The sequence below is a fragment of the Batrachochytrium dendrobatidis genome (genome assembly GCF_000203795.2).
Source record: "Batrachochytrium dendrobatidis JAM81 unplaced genomic scaffold BATDEscaffold_12, whole genome shotgun sequence".
Taxonomy (NCBI): domain Eukaryota; kingdom Fungi; phylum Chytridiomycota; class Chytridiomycetes; order Rhizophydiales; genus Batrachochytrium; species Batrachochytrium dendrobatidis.
In genome coordinates, this window is record NW_006281110.1 from 370402 (window position 1) to 388932 (window position 18531).

The following is an 18531-nucleotide window of genomic DNA, read 5'->3' on the forward strand; positions in this document are numbered from 1 at the left end:
TACAAAACCATATTTTACTAAAGTGATTGTCTGTTGGTTCAGGAATAATCAATACAAAACTACTCGCGACATTGTTGGACAGTAACAGACCATGTTTAACCAGTGAATGTGTGGCTTTGTCAAGCAGTTCAGAAAACAAAATATTGTTCTGTAATCTAACCAATCATTTCAGGACCAGTTGTCTATTATACATTTTGGCATCTTTATTTAATACTCCATTTTACGCGAATATGGCTGTAAACTGTCAGGAAATCTGATTAAATTTGTACAGAAAAATATACATTTAAAAGCCTCAATATCTTGTACACCGAAGCCGCTTAGACTGAAAGTTGTCGAGATCCAGAAAGCTACGGCGAACATGGGCAATAGCATCTAAATTTGGACCAAACTTGAGATCTGGCACAGTCGTTTGAGACTCCATACATGGTAGGGCTAAACAAATTGGCTCGGACGGTCTTGGGCTTGACTTGTCAAGATCTGCTGTTGTGACACTCTTATGCTTCAATCTTCTTGCCTGCAAAGCAGTTTCAGTTGAATTCAAGAGCATAAAATGCTTCATTATCTGCTTTGGGAAAAACATAGCATTGCTACTGCTAGTCACTGTAGGATATACTCGTTGTGGCTTTAGTACAGCAACAAATTCGATCAATTCGGATAATGATGAGTGCATAGAATACAAAAGTCGCCATGACATGCTATCACGAAGGTCCTGAACTATAAAATCTTTAAATCCTGAAACCCTTTTCCAATATGTGTGATGAGAGATGGCATCACTGTCGCTACCGCGTCCCCAAAACATGGCAGATGGATGAATATTCAATAAGCATCCTTTGGTTTTAGAAAGCTCAGCTTTTGGACACATATCTACAAAAAATCGAGCTTCTTGCTCGTCTGTTGTTAAAAACTGTGAGACAGTACACTCATGCAACCACTCTTCGTCTGCCTTTTTGCATTGGTCCATCAGCTCGTACTTTATTTTTCGTGATGCGGTGACATAGATCTACAAGTTTGAATACCAGGCATATTAACAAGTTGGATTGCAGTTTGTTTAATTCTTATATCAAGATATAACTATTCAAATCAAGATAAATCAGTTGCTTACCTTTGTATTAAAGTGTCGTGCTAAACAAACCCAAAGATGCTCATATCCAATTGTTTTTGATTGTAGATATACATTTACAGATTCAGAGTACGTTTTAATGACCTCTATAAGAGCATTGGCTGATTCAAGCTATATGATTGAAATATACAAGTATTTGAATTTGAATTTTTATCGAGTCTCGATACTCTAAAAGCACACAATGGTAGAAACTCGAATTTGTCTACAGTTTGAAATGCACTCATATAAAACATACCCGAGTAGGTAAATTCATCCAGTTTGGATGTGCAAACGTGGTATCCAGATACACTGAATCTATAGATAGTCTGTCTATAGCAAAGGACAGTGAGTCAATACGTTTTTCAGATCGAAAGTCTCCAGTACACAGTATCGTGCCATTGTCTCCTATTATCAGTATCCTAAAATTGATAGATTGATGCATGAATAGCCCTGTTTGAATAAATCCAAAATATATGAAACTATAAACAATTTGATAATGCATACATGGCAGATCCAGGACAATGATGCGCTGGAAGAAATGTGATTTGAAGATGTTTATTGTTGGCCAGTTGAATATGAAATGGTTTGTTGAATACGATTGGAAACAGATTCGAGGCTCCCATTGTAGTCTGCAATAGCTTTGCTGTAACTGGTGTGCAATATACTTTATTTACACTGAGAAGTGACACCAATCCAACCATATGATCTACAAAGCACTAGCGTGTTTAAATGGGATAGACTCGAGTGTGTAGCAGATTGGTGTGCATGATACACTTACCAGCATGAGCATGAGTGAGTAAATATGCTACTGTATGGTGTTTGTGCTGAAACATGTCAATTTGAATCTCTGGATACTTTCCATGAGCAACAGTAAGTTTTGGTTGGAAAAACTCTTGCATTATGCATATGCCTACTGATTAAACAGCCAATGGTTTACCTCTGATGGCTGATAACCCATTATTCAAGAATTTCCCGTTGAGTATGTCGATAAATGGCTAGAAATGAATTGCATTATCGATTGTCAAGACATTTAATCAATCTTGTCAGGGCATTTTTCGGCGAAATGAAAATAGCCAAAATTGTAAATGGCCTTTTTGTTCAAAATCACATCTTCACATCAAAACCTGCACTATTGCAATAGATACACTGTCTAATCCAGCCAAGTATATAAGATTAAAGTACTCTTAGAGTATTTATAGACACTGGTGATCACTTGTGAATAACACCTCAGCAGCGCAATGAGTACTATCACGACTCGCGACAGGCGACTACCTAACGCAGGGTTAGGAACATTAGCACGAGTCAACTCAGCAAAGGATCTCGCGGTAGCATCTGACATTAAGCCAGGACGCCAACGAGGAGGAATCAAGTTTCATGCCAACACAGACAGGATCAATATAGTCAAAGATCCTGCCATGTATCGGGCTGATCGTGAAATGAATCTGGCTCACTTTAAGGAACTCATGAATATATTTAGGGTAATATATTAAATCAGAAGCCAATTATTTATCAATACATTGAAATACAATATTGATATGTTATATAGCTACAGTGCAATGCATTTAAATATACTGATACCTTGCTTTAAGACATTTGACTATATACTTTTTAAATTTTTCAGCTAATATCTTTGCTTTTTCCATGAATAGCTGTCATCCAATAGCAACACGGGGACAATGTCACTAGAGGACTTCAAGAGTGCATTTGCAACAGTTCTGGGAAAAGGACTCACAGATGAGCAGATGAGCATTTTATTCATGAAAATAGACGCCAATACCGACAATGAAATTGATTGGGATGATTTCAGTACATACATGCTACTTCGCGCTGAGGGTCAAAAGCTGATGCTCGAAGAAGCAGAAACACGTCTTTTCGATGCTGACATCACTCATTATCCAACCGCAGCAGCTCACAAAGACATTATTGTTCGGATCCAGTATATTGAATCGTTGAAGCGATACATGAGCTGTAGTCGCGAAGGAACACTGTGTTATTGGAATGATCGATTGAAGCTACAACGAGCTTATAAAAATGCTGGACAATTATGCCAAGACCAGATTGATGAAAAAAGAAACCAACAGGCAAAAACTCAGTCTGGATCGCAACATATCCGATGGATTCACGATGCAGTATTTATGGAAAACGTAAACAAAGTTGCACTGGCTTCAGATGATCATCAAATCACAATTCATGATGGAACTACACTTGAAAAAGCACTCTGTTTTGACCTTCAAAATGTCAACGTTCTTACATTGGACTATTGGACTGATAAAAACAATTCCAACTCGACGGAAAGTATGCTATTTTACGGAACAGACTCGGGATATGTCAATGTGTTCACATTCAACAATGATAAAATGTTCAAAATTGGTGTCCGCCAAAAAGACCATGCAGAACACATTTTTTTGGAGAAAAAAGGTGCAAGCAACAAGGCACTTAAAAATTGGGGAACGCTTTGGAAACGTAGAGCGCATGGGGATTGGGCAGTCAAGGTCAAGTACATACATGATCTACATGCAATTATTTCCTGTTCGCCAGATCCTAAAGAATCGCTCGTTGTTGCTATTATGGATTACAATCGTAAATGGAAAGTTCACGTCTCGCCTGTTCATAAAGGTGTCAATGCTTTTGCTTATTGCCGAACTCCTGTAGCTTTAATTACCGGCGGTACCGGTAAGTTTAAAAAGTAAACCTGCCTATTCAGGTTGGTTTGAAATGATACTATAAGCTGAATTACATTAAACTGCTACTTGAAACTCCTGATTGGCTTTAAATGTGGATACTTATTAAACTTGGTGTAATGATTGCAGATCGTCAACTCCGATTGTGGAATCCTCATCGATTAAACCACCCAATAGCTGCAATGAAAGGACACAATTCTCCAATTATTGACATCACAGTAAATGAACTTAATGGCCAAGTGATTTCACTTTCTGTCGATACAAACATCAAGATTTGGGACATTCGCAAACAGCAATGCTTGCAAACCATTTCTGATTCATCTTTCCAAAAAGACGACCTTGTGCCGGCCATCATGTTCAATCCTCACGCAAAAAGTATTATTGCAGGAATTTTCCATCCCATTGCTTATCATTTGAAGGAGCAGACGGCTGTCACGGAAACTCCCAAAAGCCATGACTTTCCTATCCGATCCGTCATGTATAATCCCGCGTTTAAACAGGTTGTTAGTGGATGTGATGGCGGCGTCGTGAATGTCTGGGTAAGCCTTATTTTGCCATAAATCTACCGAGTTTATATCCACTGATTGTCTTGTTTTATAAAGGACGCTTTATCCGGACAAAAAACGTTTAGGTTTTCCGAGGTACATGGAAAATCAGAGATCACTGCAATGTCATTCGATGCTAGTGGTCGTAGATTGGCAACTGGAGGAAGAGGTAAACAACTTTCAATGTTTTAAAGATGAAATTGTCTTTTAAGCATAACCGTTGCTTTTTTCAATGAATTCAGATGGGACAATCAAGATTTGGAATTTTAACAATGGCCAACTACTGCAGGAACTGGTGAAAAAGGACAAGACAGAAGTTACTGGATTGGCTGTGAGTTGATTGATCAATGCGCTCTAGTTACTGCTGATATCATCAATCATGAATAGCTTTTGGTAAACTTACAATTTTTAACTGGAATAGTTTATTGATATGAGAGACTCGATGTATTTTGTGGCAACAGGATGGAATCGAAAAATCACAATGTTCATCAATGACCCTGACTCACTGACTGTATATCCGACATTTACGTGGCCAGATCCAACTCTAAGCGGAGGTAATGTCGGGCGACATGAAGACGATATTTTGTCAATGGCCTTTTGTCCTCCTAATATTTTAGCAACATCGAGCTACGATGGCGAAATTGTGATTTGTAACTTGCACTCTGGTCATGTACTACACAAAATGCGACCTATTGGAAAAGAAGAGCAAGTCAATCGATTGAAGAGTAAATCAATAGATAAAGGTAAGATGATTTGCAGATATTTTTAACGAGTCAAATCTAACCCTAAATGACCAAATCCAGTACTTTTTCTACCCAAGCGTAATAAAATGCGCGAAGCTGGATCGTTGGTATCGGCCGGATCAGATGGACAGATTCGTTTCTGGAACATTATTCTAGGGACACTTCTTTTAGAAATAGATGGAACTCAAGGTCGCAATGAAGGCGTTTTCACCATGATATCCAATACACCCAACACCTTGCTGTTTACAGCTGATGCTCTGGGATGGGTGAATGTGTTTGATATTAAGGAAACAGCAATCAATGAATACTCTCCTGCAGCAATGCCTTTGGTTGTTTCATTCCATGCACACGTTAGATCAGTGACAAGCATGGACATTATTGAAAGTCAGGATGTGATTATTACAAGCTCGGCTGATTGCACGATCCGGATGCATACTGTAAGCCATTTATAGTTTTTGACTTTAATCTAGGTGTATATACTGACTTGATTGAATGGGATCTGTATATGCATTTGAATGTGCAAACTCTGGTGTAATCAATAGTTTAAAGGAGAGTATATTGGCATTTTTGGACAATCCACAATGTGGGAGCTTGGTAATCCCCAAACCTATAAACATCCACTACGACCAGTAGATGTATTGGAAAAGGCAAAACTTGAGGCTGAACGTGCAGATGCATTGGCAGAACAAGCAAATCGTGATGCGTATCCTACAGATTTGACTTTTACAGGAGCTCATTCAAGTAATCGTGCACCTTTGTCGAATTATATAGCAAATGGACCAAAGTCGTCATTGTTGGGTAGTCTTTCCAAGTCTATGAAATATGAGGGCCAGAGTAGGCTTCGACAAAATGATGCTTTTGCCACGACCCAATCCGTCAACAAATTAATATCGAGTGGGTTCGAGTCTACTGGACTTTATGAGCTTGGACGTGGCAAAACGATTACAATTCCACCATTATTGACTCAGACTACTACGATTCCATTCAGTCAAATTAACCATAGCACGCCAATGTTGAATACCGAGGTGTCACATACACAGTCATTTTCTACCCAGCTGGGTAAAGCAACACCAGCCATCAACCAACAATCTTTAATGCAACTACCTCCAATTAAACCAATACAAACGTATAATTCAAAAATAGAAAGCATCAACCTAGGAACTACATTACGATCTTATACACGCATCAAAACGGCCGATCTGTTCAAAAACAACAATAGCTCGTGGTATGCTCGGTCACAATATGCACACAACACGTTTCAAACCCAAAATAAACGTAAAAGCCATTTAAAACCACTGAATATTGGTCAAGGAACTGGACTTCGTGTGTATTATAGTCTACAGCCATACGAGTTGAAAGATGTTGACAGCAGTCGTTTGACAGCAGCAGAGTTGATTGGCGTTGATTCAACTTGTAAAACCGAAGATTCAACACCTTGAAAGATAGTTTCAAGTTTAATAAAAACAATATTTTTAAGTTTTGAAATCAGATAAAATCGTTTGTGTTAAAATCGAATTCATAGCAATGCGAATCAACTCATTCGTACAAATGTGAAAGATCCCGTGGTTCTCGTGACTGTGTAAAAGGTTTAAAATTTGATCGTGTTTTGACAAGTCCAAGATTCAAAACCTGCGCACATGGCACATGTTGATGATGACGATTGGGATGATCTCTTGGACGGTAAAAGCATTCTATTCAATCCTTATTTAAAATGGAGTTTTATTTAGAATAAATATGTTTATACTGAATCTCAATCGGATCTTTGAGCAAATGTTTGAACTTGAAGTCAATGAATGCTCGGATATCAACTCAATCATATAAATGGATTACTTTCTACTAATCGAAATAGGATTGTTGCATGCTAACACATTCCATTGATTCAAACCTGTACAGGTGTTTTGGACGAGTTTGCTGCTCCAGTACCCATGCAACAACAGCCATCAGCTGCTATAACAGATCCTCCCAAACAGTCGGATATGTCCTGTGCAGCTTCTGCTACAAATCTTGATAGCACCGAGGCAATGGATCAAGAGTTTATGGCCCAGCTTGCAAAAAATATGGAAATGCTTTTACAGCCAGCTTCAAACTCGTCAGCAACATCTCATACCCAGCAAAATGCAATTGCCGATTTGTTGAAAGACTCGAATGGAGATGCAGATACAATCAAAAATCTGGAGGAGCTTCGGACCGCATTTGCTGGCCTTTCCAAGACTACAGAAAAGGAAGGTGTTGAGCCAATCCGTGAACCCAAACAGTTTCAAGATCATGTAGCCCAAACCATGAACAAGCTGCGTGAAAGTTCTGACAAAGCAAAGGTAAAAACTATTTTTAGACTATTATTCTCTTGTCGATATTTCACTTTGATGCCTAATGAAATGGGCTTTGATGTATCTAACAACTCTATTGAATGGGTGAAATCACTTTAAAATAGGCTCAGGCCAACGAAGATATGCGGGGTGGATCTTCATTGGATGATCCTTTGATGGCCGACATGTTAAAAGAACTTGAGGGGATGATGGACTCGGAAGGATTTGAAGATATGTTTGGAGGATTTGTAGACCAGTTGATGAAAAAAGAGTTTCTATACGAGCCTCTAAAAACTCTTTCTGAAAAGGTATGCGTCAATGCATTTGAAGATGGCTGATTATTGAGTTTGATTTAATTCAATGTTTTTGTATAAATGCATTCGAATATGTATATAGTATCCTCCATGGCTGGAAGCCAACCGATCTTCTCTTACTGAGCATGATCGTGTCAGATATGAAAGCCAACTCGAGGCAATTTATGAAATTAAGTCGATATATGAAAAACTCCCATCAGATGAGCCTACTTCTGAACAGTCCAAAGAAATCATGGATTGCCTTGCAAAGGTTTGTGTTGGCGATTGGTACTTTTAAATTACGGATTGAATACTAACCTTGAAGGATATATTTTGTAGATTCAAGGATTTGGAAACCCACCAGACGAATTGATGAAGCAAATGATGGGTGGAGAGGGAGTAGGGTCAGATGGCATGCCAGATATACCTGGAGAGAATTGCAATCAAATGTAATTAAATATTTTCAATATGGAATAGTTTTGTATTTTTGTAAGAACAGCGCTGGAGATACAATAGCAATCTTTCAGCTTACCATCACGTCGACAACAATAGAATATGCGGATTAACATTGGATTACTATACAAAGAATGACTGTTTTGATTCTTTTTGTATGCGACGTGTAAAGTAATGTTGAATTGCAATACTTTTCATTCTATCATAAAGCGATCTTTAGATTTAAAAAGCTTATTGTTCATGTGCTGATCGTTCGACCAATGAATTCATCTTTATCAACAATTTTATATTTTCAAACATTTCAAAATAAATTCTTGCCATGTATAACCGTAGTGCATTGCAATCTATTCACCATGTTCAGCATAAGATTCCATCAATACAACTGACTACAAGACTACTTCAAACGGCTTCAAAACTGCCCGCTATGGTGCCCTATAAACTGATGGAACGCTCACAGTCAATTCATGATCACTCACATTGTCGCACATCTCAATCTACACCATCGCAGAGTAGACTCGAGGCAGACATGAAGGATCGGGCCAGAAGGTGAGTCAACTAGACCACTCCTACATGTGCTATCAAGTCGTATTATTCAGCAGAATGAATCTTGTGGATAAATCTAAATTTGTCGTTTTGATAAGGCTTACATTTGCTATTGAAACTTGCAATTCCAGACCACAATCCGATGAGTATCAGCTGCTATGGACAGAGCAACCTCGAAATGTCCTTGTCATTAAAAAGAAAAATGACACCAAGACAACCGAGGCCATGAGGGCAGTGATAAGGTAGAGTGTCTGCATTTCAAATGCATTGCATAATCCGTAACAATATTGCACTAAAATAGATTATCATCAATTCATGCTGTATTATTTTGAAATATTAGATGGTTTGAGAAAAATCAGCCTGCAGTGAATATTTTAATAGAAAAAGAATCCATACCAGACATTAGTACTCAATCGCAATCTGCCAACTCAATACATGTGATTGAAGGTCGCACTGGAGAGCAGTCGGATCTGTTATCTGCAGTGGATTTTGTTGTTACACTGGGTGGTGATGGCACGTTATTGCATGCATCCTCACTTTTTCCATATCGTGTTCCGCCCATCATATCGTTTTCTTTGGGATCGGTTGGGTTCTTGTTGCCGTTTGGTAAATACGATTTCGTTTAAAAGATGCATGTCTAGTGTTTGTGTTGTGTAGAGGCAAATCTGCTATCTTTTATTGCAACCTAAAGCTCTATCAACCATGATTACCAACATTAGAGTTCTCGGATTATCAGATTGCATTGTCACGCATGTTTGGCAAAGAAGGTGTGCCAGTTATGAACCGGATACGTCTTGCATTTTCGCTGTATGACAGCAAAGCAAACAAGAAATTGTTTAAAGGTATTGTTTTATTTTCAACTCCAGAATCAATCGTTTAAGCAGATTGCTTCGAGTTATTCCAACTTTTGAGTGTATTACAGATTACAAACATGTAGATCTTCAAATTATGAACGAGTTGACGGTTCACCGTGGAAAGCATGCTCAACTTACTGCGGTCGATATTTTTGTTGGTAACCAATTTTTGACTGATGTTGTTGTAAGTATTAAATCTGTTTTATGCAATCCAGATGATTAGATTTGAATGGAGTAAAATGCAACTGACACATCAAACCTATATTAACCTATTTTGTTGTTGTTTTGGAATACATCTTGTATAGGCTGATGGGTATGTGCTTATTTTTATGTTCTGGGTCATTGCATTATTAAATGAATGGGTACACCTTCAAGGCTGATCTAACTCGCGATAATTGATTCATCTGACTTGGATGGCAGGTTGATTATATCCACGCCTACTGGATCGACGGCATACTCACTCTCAGCAGGCGGCCCAATTGTGCATCCGTCTGTTCAAGCACTTTTGCTCACACCCATATGTCCTAGATCACTATCATTTAGACCCATTGTTCTCCCTGCAACTGCTGAAATACGCATAAAAGTAAGTTGTCACTTTATCCTTTTGATGACACACCATGCTGTTTGCAGCTCACTCTTGTCAATACACGACATTTTAGCTTTCTTCCATGGCGAGAGGAGATGCAGAAGTGACGGTCGATGGCCGTGATATGTGTTTACTTGAGCCCAACCATTACATTGGTTTACGACTCTCAGAGTATTATATTCCTTGCGTCAGTCGTATTGCTGCTGGATCAGGTTGGGCAGACGACATTAAACAAACTCTAAGATGGAATCAGAGTTTTTTGAATGCTGGATTGTTTTCGTCCAGTTCTAAATGATTTTGAAATCAATACATGATTTAAAATAGCTTGAATGTGTAAAACGCACAAGAAAACAGTGCATCTGAATCAAAATGAATCAGATTGTTAAATAAGTCCAAGCATTCATACACATGCAATCTGAATAGGTTTGGATAAGATATCTTGCTGATTTTCATTAAGATGGTCTTAAAAGGCACTGAAAAACAAAGGCGTCGATATAACGGAAACCCCAAACCACATCTACATGGCACTGGCTCCAGTAATAATGTCGATCTAAAAATATAAACAATCAGTTAAAAACAAGTTACAATTTAAAAGTACATGGTCAATTCACGTACAAGTTCGTTTGTAATGGTAGCTTGACGAGAACGGTTATAGGTAAGAGTAAGCTTTTGGATCATTTCTCCAGCGTTCTTGGTAGCATTTTCCATAGCAGTTCGTTTTGCAGACATTTCGGAAGCATATCCTTCAGCCATAGCCCAGTAGAGAGAGTTTGCCATGGTGAATTCTTCGTAGTTTTTGAGGAGCTCATCCTCAAACTCGTAAGCAGCAAGCTTGGCTGTTTTCAAGTATTCATTGACAGAATAAGTTAAACATTCAAACCACACAACAAACTGATTTATCAATACAACTTAATGAACATACGAGCAGCAGCAAGACTCTTGGCACTGGGAACGGAGATGATGGTGGCATCGTAGGCAATCAAGGACTTGAAGTGGTTGTAGATAATGGAAGCAGAGTCAAATGTAGGTTTTTCAGCAAGAACAATGTCGCCAATCAGAGCAGCCTCGTACCAAGTGGGAATGTTTTTGGTCACACCGTCAATGGAGATCAGAATGTTTTCGCGATACTCGCGAGCAATCTGAGTACGAGCCCTAAGACCAAGAATAGCGTTGGATGCTTTGGGATTTTGAGCAATAAAACTCTTGGTAGCTTTGGAAACGGACGAATGAATACCACCGCAAAGACCACGATCAGAAGAAACAGTGATAACAAGTGCATCATCACCCTTTGTAGCGGGTACATCAACATGCTTGAGCATATCTATTTATACAGTATTTTATCATTTCAAACAAGCAGCCAGTGCAATGAGTAGTGCAGTCAAAACAAGTGACAGAATAAAAGAACTGACCAATTCATCCCACAACAAAGTGGAGATGAGCTAGTCATAGTGCAGTATGAGATTCTTCATATTCAATGTATGGAATACAATTGAATATGAAGAATCTAGATCTGACAAGAAATTTCAAGCAACTCACCCGTGGCAGCACCACCATAAATACGAGCTTGCCCCATGATTCTCTGAGCACGAGTGACTTTGGTGGAAGCAATCATCTTCATGGACTTTGTGATCTTTCCAATACTTTGGATAGACTTGAGACGCATGGAAACTGTATTACATAATAGAATGGTTAGTTCAATACATGATGGAAGTTGGTTGACAACCATTAGCAAATGCACAATAGGACTTGAGACAAAAGGACACTTGATGGATGAATATGTGCTGATCCAGTTGTAGGACATGTCAATGGGTAGTGTGATGACCACATATGATGTTGAATTGAAACCAATGCATTCATGCATTCGGTTGGGTCAAACCCTTAGCGTCAATAGGATAGCAATCAAGAATGGCATCATCATTTCACACAGGAAAACAGCGTACTAAACTACGCAAGAAATGTTATATCCAAGACGGAGTGACAGGACATGCACTATAAGAGACTCGAGTGATATCAGACAGTAAAGATCTTTTACAAGTCAAGAATGCAGATCCTTGAGCAACTTACTCTCTTTAAGAGTAGCCATGTTACGAGAAGGCTGAACACCAAAGACACCCGAAGACAAGGTAGTTAATACGGCAGCCGAAGCCGAGCGAAGACCAGCAATGAACATGATGGACTCGTTGATGGTAAGTGAACTTGTAAAGGAAAGAGAAGTCGCCAAAGAAAATTTTGATTTTGAAATCCAACGAAAATGGCAATTGATTTCAACACATTATTCTTTATTATATCACACAGAAAGGTAAAGTAAATTCATCTTATTTGATTACAGTATTTAAAATCACGAAAATTCAATCTCTTTGAGTTTCATCTTTAAAATCACGAAAATCCAATCTCTTTGGGTCCCATCGCATCTGCATCTAGTATTATCACTGGCTGAGATAATCGTCTTTGAGGCCATAATCGAGGATCTCCAAACTCCACTTCAACTACCGTAGGTTGAGCATCCAACATCACTGGTGTCACAGGTCCAATCACCTCTTTTTCATCCTCATTGTAATCTTCTTCATCTTCTGCATTAGCATTAGACAAGGCAACAAACGACGATGCTAAATTGAGACTCAGTCCTCGTTTTAACGCAAGCCTCACCTCATCCTGTGCATTGTTGTTATCATCAAGGTAGTGCTGATTTGGATCTAAAATATGATCTTCAAGATGTTGTGTCATCACAGTAAATTCAGACAGTGAGGAAGAACTAGACATCGTGGCTGTATTAAACTCTTGAAATAAAATAGATGGCACAATCGGAGATGTCGAGCTGAGTGTGGTCGCTGTCGATGAGTAACATTCGGAACTGCTGGAAATAGCCTTGGCATCAAAACTGGTCTGAGTGTGCGATTGGCATGCATTCACAGTAGTGTGCGATGTAAACTCTGATGAAAGCGAGGCTGTAGCTATCGGGGATGTATTAGAAAATAGTGTTTGTGGAGAAGCAATCACTCCATTTCGAAGCACATGGTGAAAATGATTTGAACCATTGGGAGGTGTCACTCCTGTATTATTATCATTCGGACCTACTGGTGTGCGTCGTCCCGCTGAAGAAACAAACGATAGTTTGGGTGATGCTGGAGGCTGTGTTAATATCTGGGGTGAATCAGACACTGATGATGTAGGTGATGGACAAGTCAGGCATCCCAAAGCAGAACTGGCACCAGTAGAATACATGTGCATAGACAGTGGCATCTGAATCAATGATGGTAAAGTTGCCGCATATGCTGTATCGGTTTGAAAGCTTGGTACTTCCAAAGACACGTTTCTGTGCAACGAATCATCCACTATATCAGCATCACTGGAGCGTGTCGATCGCACAGACTCAATAGAAAAGCTGGGCTGAGGATTCAATGGAGAAGGCAATGTATTACCAGTGCTGCTTATTGACAGGGAACTAGAAAACTTGAAGCTCGACAAAGACAATGGCCGACGTATTAGTCGAAGTCGTTTAGAAATAATGCTCGATGCAGATCCTGGGTTGGATTGAGTTGTACTCATAGTAGGCGGGGAGGACAAGGGTGCAATTAAATGAGATTGCAACACATCACCAGAGTTTGATGCACTGCCGGCAGTCACCAGATCAGTCATATCATCATCACTATCCGACTCAATCGCGCCGCTATTAGAAATCTGACTACGACGATTTATGGCTAGTCCAGACATATTTTCAAAAAAGTGCAAAAGTCTACTAGAACGGTTATTAGATTTAGCATCGTCTAAAGCATGAGAGCTCGATAAAGTATCTTCTGGTGGTTCAAGTGCTCGTGAAATAATAGTCAGTTGTTCAGGTGATAGATATGGCAAAATATGAGAGTACAAGGGTGGTATGAACAAGGTAGAACTAGAATGGTTTGCACTGGAATCTACATCTGATGCCACGAGTAAGGGATTAGGCAGAATAGAAACTTCAGAGACTGATACCGACTCAAAATCCACACACGACTGAGCGTCGTTGACTGTAGAAGCGAGATACTCGTCAAATTCAACGTCATCAATTGAAGGTGGAATAATATGTGGCCAAGACTGGTAAGATGTAACAGATGAGATTCTACGGCATAGCTTCCAATATTTTTCAAAATTGACGAGCCCGTTGGAAAGACAGTTGGCATTGATCTCATAAATACTAGAAATATCCTTGATAATCAGTCCTAGAAAGGGAATGATTGCAGTTTTAGAGACTGCTTCAGTATTACGATACGAAACATAGTTGCACTTGAAATCAAAGCATGTTTCAATCTCTGTAAGCATATCCATCACCCGTGGTGATAGACCAGCAAATGTCTTTTTCAAGCGATAAACAGGACTGGCACTTAGCCCGGAAAGAACGGCCATCGAAGTATTATAATTTCCAAAATTAAAGCAATGCTGTGCTACACGGATTAATTTAGATAGTGCTTTTGTGCGTAGCTTTAGATCTTCGTATGAACAGATAACAGTCGACACCCAGAAACCGACTTGATTAAATCGTTGGATAAAGGCAGTCAGATTCGTAGTTCGAGAGTCTCGAGTATTCATGTGGGTGTCAAAACAAGAGTCTGGAGAAATGAAATGCACAAACTCGGATATATGGATTGCTTTAAACATGGCCCAATCTTTTTGAGTGAGATGTCTAGCAATAAATCTCGATGGCAAATTGAGAATATCAACATCAGATTTGAGAGCATCGCGCAGCTCAGTCAAATTCATGCTTTCGCAAACAGATGGTCGTTCTAATGTAGATGACCTATATGAGGGTGTATATTTAAGCGTATCTTGTTGAATCTCATGATTGGCATCCATGATTGCCACCAGACTACTAACATACGACTTGTCATTGGTAGCTTGAATAATATGTACAAGATCCTTGAGCTTTTTATCGGCCACAGGATCGTAAAAGTCGTAGCTATACTGAGTGATCCACTTTTTGAGAAGGGAAAAGATGCGATGCATCAATACAACGGGTAGTTGCTTTGTGACCAAAGCGGAAATCGTAGCTTCCATTGGATTATGGGACAGTCCAATATAGCGAGCAGTTAGACAATCTAGCACTTTGGATGCATTAGTGAATAGTCGAAACGTCAACAAAAATGCATCCGCATATCCAGACAGTGGTTCGGAAAACAGACAATCTACCAAGGCTTCTACCGTTCCAGAAACAGGCTGTAATTCCCCATTGATTGTGGATCTAGACAAGCTTCTATTTTGATCCATATCTAGAACACGCAAAACAGGTGTTGCATCAAGACTGTTCTGATTGCTACTTTCATCAACCAAAACATCAGCCAGTTGAGCTGATTGAGCCTTTGCTTGACTTTTCAATTCCAACGTCTGATCAGTTGGCTTGGAATCCATTGTTACTGTAAATACACTAGCTGTATCCTCCTGTGTAGTTGACACTTTGGTGGAAATAGACACAGAATCAGTATCCTCTGGCTTGACAGCAATGACAGTATCAGGTGAAATGGTTTCTATTGTTGATGCCATAGCAACAGTATCTGCTGAAAAAAGCTGCGATGATGACAAGAAACTATCTGTTGGCGGTGTTGGCAGCGGAGAAGACTTGCATGTAGAAACAATGGATTGCGACAAAGTAGATGTAGGTAAGCATGGTGATATTATATGCGCAACTGTATTAGAAGTCACTGGCTTGTCTGAATTGAGTTGCTGCTTTTTTAAATTCAATGTAGAGATTGATGGCAACTGTGCTGTGGTCGTTGGAAGAGATGCCAGAACGGAGTTGTTTTGACCAAAGTTGCCAGTGCTTTTGGATCTGCGAATAAACCATTTGCGAGACTTTGAAGACTGCTTATTATGCGCGGGCTTGTCATTTTGCTGATTGTAAATGGAAGGCTGGACTGCATCGTTATTGGTACCACGAGATGCAGTAAATCCAAGTCCATTATTTCCAGAAAGAAAACTAAAAAAAGAACCTTCTTTCTGTGTAGAGTTGATAGATTTACTGTCTGTTTGTGCCGATAATGACAAAACTGGAACAGATTGTTTTGACGTTAGAATGTGCTTCAGAGTGCCAAGATTGGATTGCGATCGTTTAAAAATCGAATTCTGTGTGTGCAGCTCGGAATTGAATGATGCCTTGGATTGCTGTTGTGCTATAGGCTGGAATTGTTGGTGAGAGAGTGCTAGCAATGATGTGACAGTACGCTGTTGCGAGGAAGAAACAAGATCGTTGTCATTTTCAGCCAATGATTGTGGACCGATTGTTTTTTGCTTGAGTTTAATAATGATGGATATAATTTTTCCAAGAGTGGTAAAGATATCGTATGCCTATATCATTCAAGTAGTAAAAGTAGTATTTGCAGTGTTAGGGTATGCAATTAGAATTGATCTAATACAATTACAGCCGTATTCACGTAAAATGGAACATATAAAGTGGTCAGCAGTCAATCTCATGAAATGATGATTCCACTAAATCCAATCAACAATGTCACATTCCAATTCTTGTATAAAAATACTAAACAAATGTTTAAAGCAGTATCCACATTACAGCTCCAATAAATCCAGTATATGGATTGCAATGAATGAATCTGGTTTTAAACTTGGCGATCGTACAATGTATGACTGCCAAATAAGCAAGTTTAAAAAGGATGGCTTGATATTGTCATCATCATAGTTGTCGTGTTTGGAAAAATAGAGTGTCGACTGCAACAGTCAATTTCTAGTAAAGCAATAAATATTCAAGCACTGCCTATTCAAAACAAAATAGCGGCAGTGACTACAAGATAATGCAATAATATTGCATTTTACGTGGTACAGCGGCAAATTAGCCGAACTCAATAAATAGCATAATAATTACATTGGGTGATATAAACCGATACTCGGATTGGAGCTCGCTCTCGCTTAAAAAAATGAATGAAAAGGAAGACCGATCTGGATTGTGCGAATACTTGAGAATCAGATGAATTGCAAACGAAGAGATCAATTGCTCCTATTGTTCCAAAATATGCAATGTTTGCATAGTATTGAAACGTAAATTTGAAAAACGTCACATGGTTAGTTGCTTATAGATATGCAAATTGAACAAAAAATTAAAATAGGCGGGCAATAAACAAGAGAGATGAAAGCATCAAATACTGCATGAGTTATGCAGTATTTGGCATTGACCGTTGCAAGCGGCAAGAGTAAATGGGATTCAAGTTTGTTGAATATTACATGACAATAGATAATGACCATTTCAAGGATAGTTTACATCCGAACACTCTGCCTAGATGCAACGTTTTCCTTGCCAACTTGAGTCTTATTGCATCTTCAATGGGTCGATTTAAACTCTGTTCAGACCAGATTGAATAGTTGGCATTCCCCACCAAAACGGGAAGCTCTTATTACAGCCTCTTAAATTTTCAATTTACTCTTATTTCAGGGCCACCACACAGACCGACAGCTGTTTGCCCAATCGGAGTAGAATAGCAGCATAATGCTGCCGTCATCTCTCCATCTCCTCCGTGCGACCCATATACAACCACCCATACAGTTAGATCAACCATCTAAACCTGCTGGGTTAGAAATCAGCACTTGTTCAGAAGTGGGCGGAGGAGCGGAGGTTTTGTGGCTAGATCATCAAATAAACTCGCTACATTATAACGGGTGTATGCGAATGGATGGGCCAATGTGTATCAAGAGTAAAGCAAATAATGGTAAAACTCGTCAACAATGCATTACCTTGGCATCCAACAAGTCCAACGACACCAGATTCAAAAAGATAAACGCAGGTGTCTGTTCCGTCATTAGGGATGGATTAGCCATAGTCAGGGTCTATCATCCATTGAGCATAGTGCATAGATGGCAGTGTACATAAATCAGAAATGTGGGTTAGCATTGTGGAATAATCGGAGCGATTACGAGTACAAATTGGCGTGTACAGAAAGTGTCCAGTAATAATGCGAGAGTTGGTGACAATCCTTCAATCATATGCATATCAACTCTATAGAAAGGATGTTGCGTAGCAGAGTACCAAGTATCTATGATATCCGTACTCGGTGATACTGCATGATCCGAATACGATCCTATCGTATGTCGATAGGGAAATCCATCAAGCATAAAGTAATTTGAATGAGCAAGTAATTACATTGACTGGATATAGGAATCCTCGAGTTAATGCCGGAAAATCAATAGTGTCCGAAGGTTGCTGGTAGGATTCAACTATAGGAAATCCTGTATCCATTATAGGACGCTGTGTTTGAGTATAATTCAACTGTTCAATTTCGTTTGCAATCGGCTTGCCTGCCACATCAATATTGGAAGTCGATGGCATTTATGGTGAGTTTCAAAAAGGCGAAAATTCAGTTTGTGGATCCGAAATTACGAGAAAAATGACTAATGAATATTGAAAATTGCCAATTCGAAACGGTTTTGAATCTGCAATCAACGGGTCATCCTCAAGGGT

At 39.2% G+C, this 18531-nt stretch overlaps 6 protein-coding genes across 6 annotated transcripts; 3 read left to right on the forward strand and 3 right to left on the reverse strand.

The window, feature by feature from the left end:
• Positions 1-292: 292 nt before the first annotated feature.
• Positions 293-1998, reverse strand: BATDEDRAFT_27168 (uncharacterized protein; the record flags this gene model as incomplete). Its single annotated transcript, XM_006681331.1, has 5 exons — positions 293-1000; positions 1103-1231; positions 1356-1518; positions 1604-1805; positions 1878-1998. The coding sequence occupies 5 exons, from the start codon at positions 1996-1998 to the stop codon at positions 293-295; spliced, it is 1323 nt and encodes a 440-aa protein (XP_006681394.1).
• Positions 1999-2337: 339 nt separating this feature from the next.
• On the forward strand, positions 2338-6507 carry BATDEDRAFT_27169 (uncharacterized protein; the record flags this gene model as incomplete). The annotated part of the gene is made up of 8 exons (XM_006681332.1): positions 2338-2577; positions 2749-3772; positions 3910-4319; positions 4383-4494; positions 4568-4656; positions 4747-5068; positions 5129-5505; positions 5611-6507. The coding sequence occupies 8 exons, from the start codon at positions 2338-2340 to the stop codon at positions 6505-6507; spliced, it is 3471 nt and encodes a 1156-aa protein (XP_006681395.1).
• A 198-nt stretch (positions 6508-6705) lies between these two features.
• Positions 6706-8120, forward strand: BATDEDRAFT_27170 (uncharacterized protein; the record flags this gene model as incomplete). Its single annotated transcript, XM_006681333.1, has 5 exons — positions 6706-6748; positions 6962-7383; positions 7500-7682; positions 7771-7938; positions 8007-8120. The coding sequence occupies 5 exons, from the start codon at positions 6706-6708 to the stop codon at positions 8118-8120; spliced, it is 930 nt and encodes a 309-aa protein (XP_006681396.1).
• Positions 8121-8646: 526 nt separating this feature from the next.
• BATDEDRAFT_27171 (uncharacterized protein) lies at positions 8647-10398 on the forward strand (the record flags this gene model as incomplete). The annotated part of the gene is made up of 8 exons (XM_006681334.1): positions 8647-8666; positions 8795-8905; positions 9004-9269; positions 9383-9505; positions 9601-9701; positions 9823-9830; positions 9938-10100; positions 10177-10398. The coding sequence occupies 8 exons, from the start codon at positions 8647-8649 to the stop codon at positions 10396-10398; spliced, it is 1014 nt and encodes a 337-aa protein (XP_006681397.1).
• A 126-nt stretch (positions 10399-10524) lies between these two features.
• Positions 10525-12286, reverse strand: BATDEDRAFT_91114 (F1F0 ATP synthase subunit gamma). Its single transcript, XM_006681478.1, has 5 exons — positions 12168-12286; positions 11640-11771; positions 11026-11424; positions 10719-10939; positions 10525-10653 (listed from the first exon to the last, which is right to left on the reverse strand). Exons 1-5 carry the CDS (start codon positions 12271-12273, stop codon positions 10621-10623), a joined length of 891 nt encoding a protein of 296 aa, XP_006681541.1. The 5' UTR covers positions 12274-12286; the 3' UTR covers positions 10525-10620.
• A 193-nt stretch (positions 12287-12479) lies between these two features.
• On the reverse strand, positions 12480-18399 carry BATDEDRAFT_91208 (uncharacterized protein; the record flags this gene model as incomplete). The annotated part of the gene is made up of 5 exons (XM_006681479.1): positions 12480-16415; positions 16945-17076; positions 17498-17632; positions 17808-17900; positions 18214-18399. The coding sequence occupies 5 exons, from the start codon at positions 18397-18399 to the stop codon at positions 12480-12482; spliced, it is 4482 nt and encodes a 1493-aa protein (XP_006681542.1).
• Positions 18400-18531: the final 132 nt, after the last annotated feature.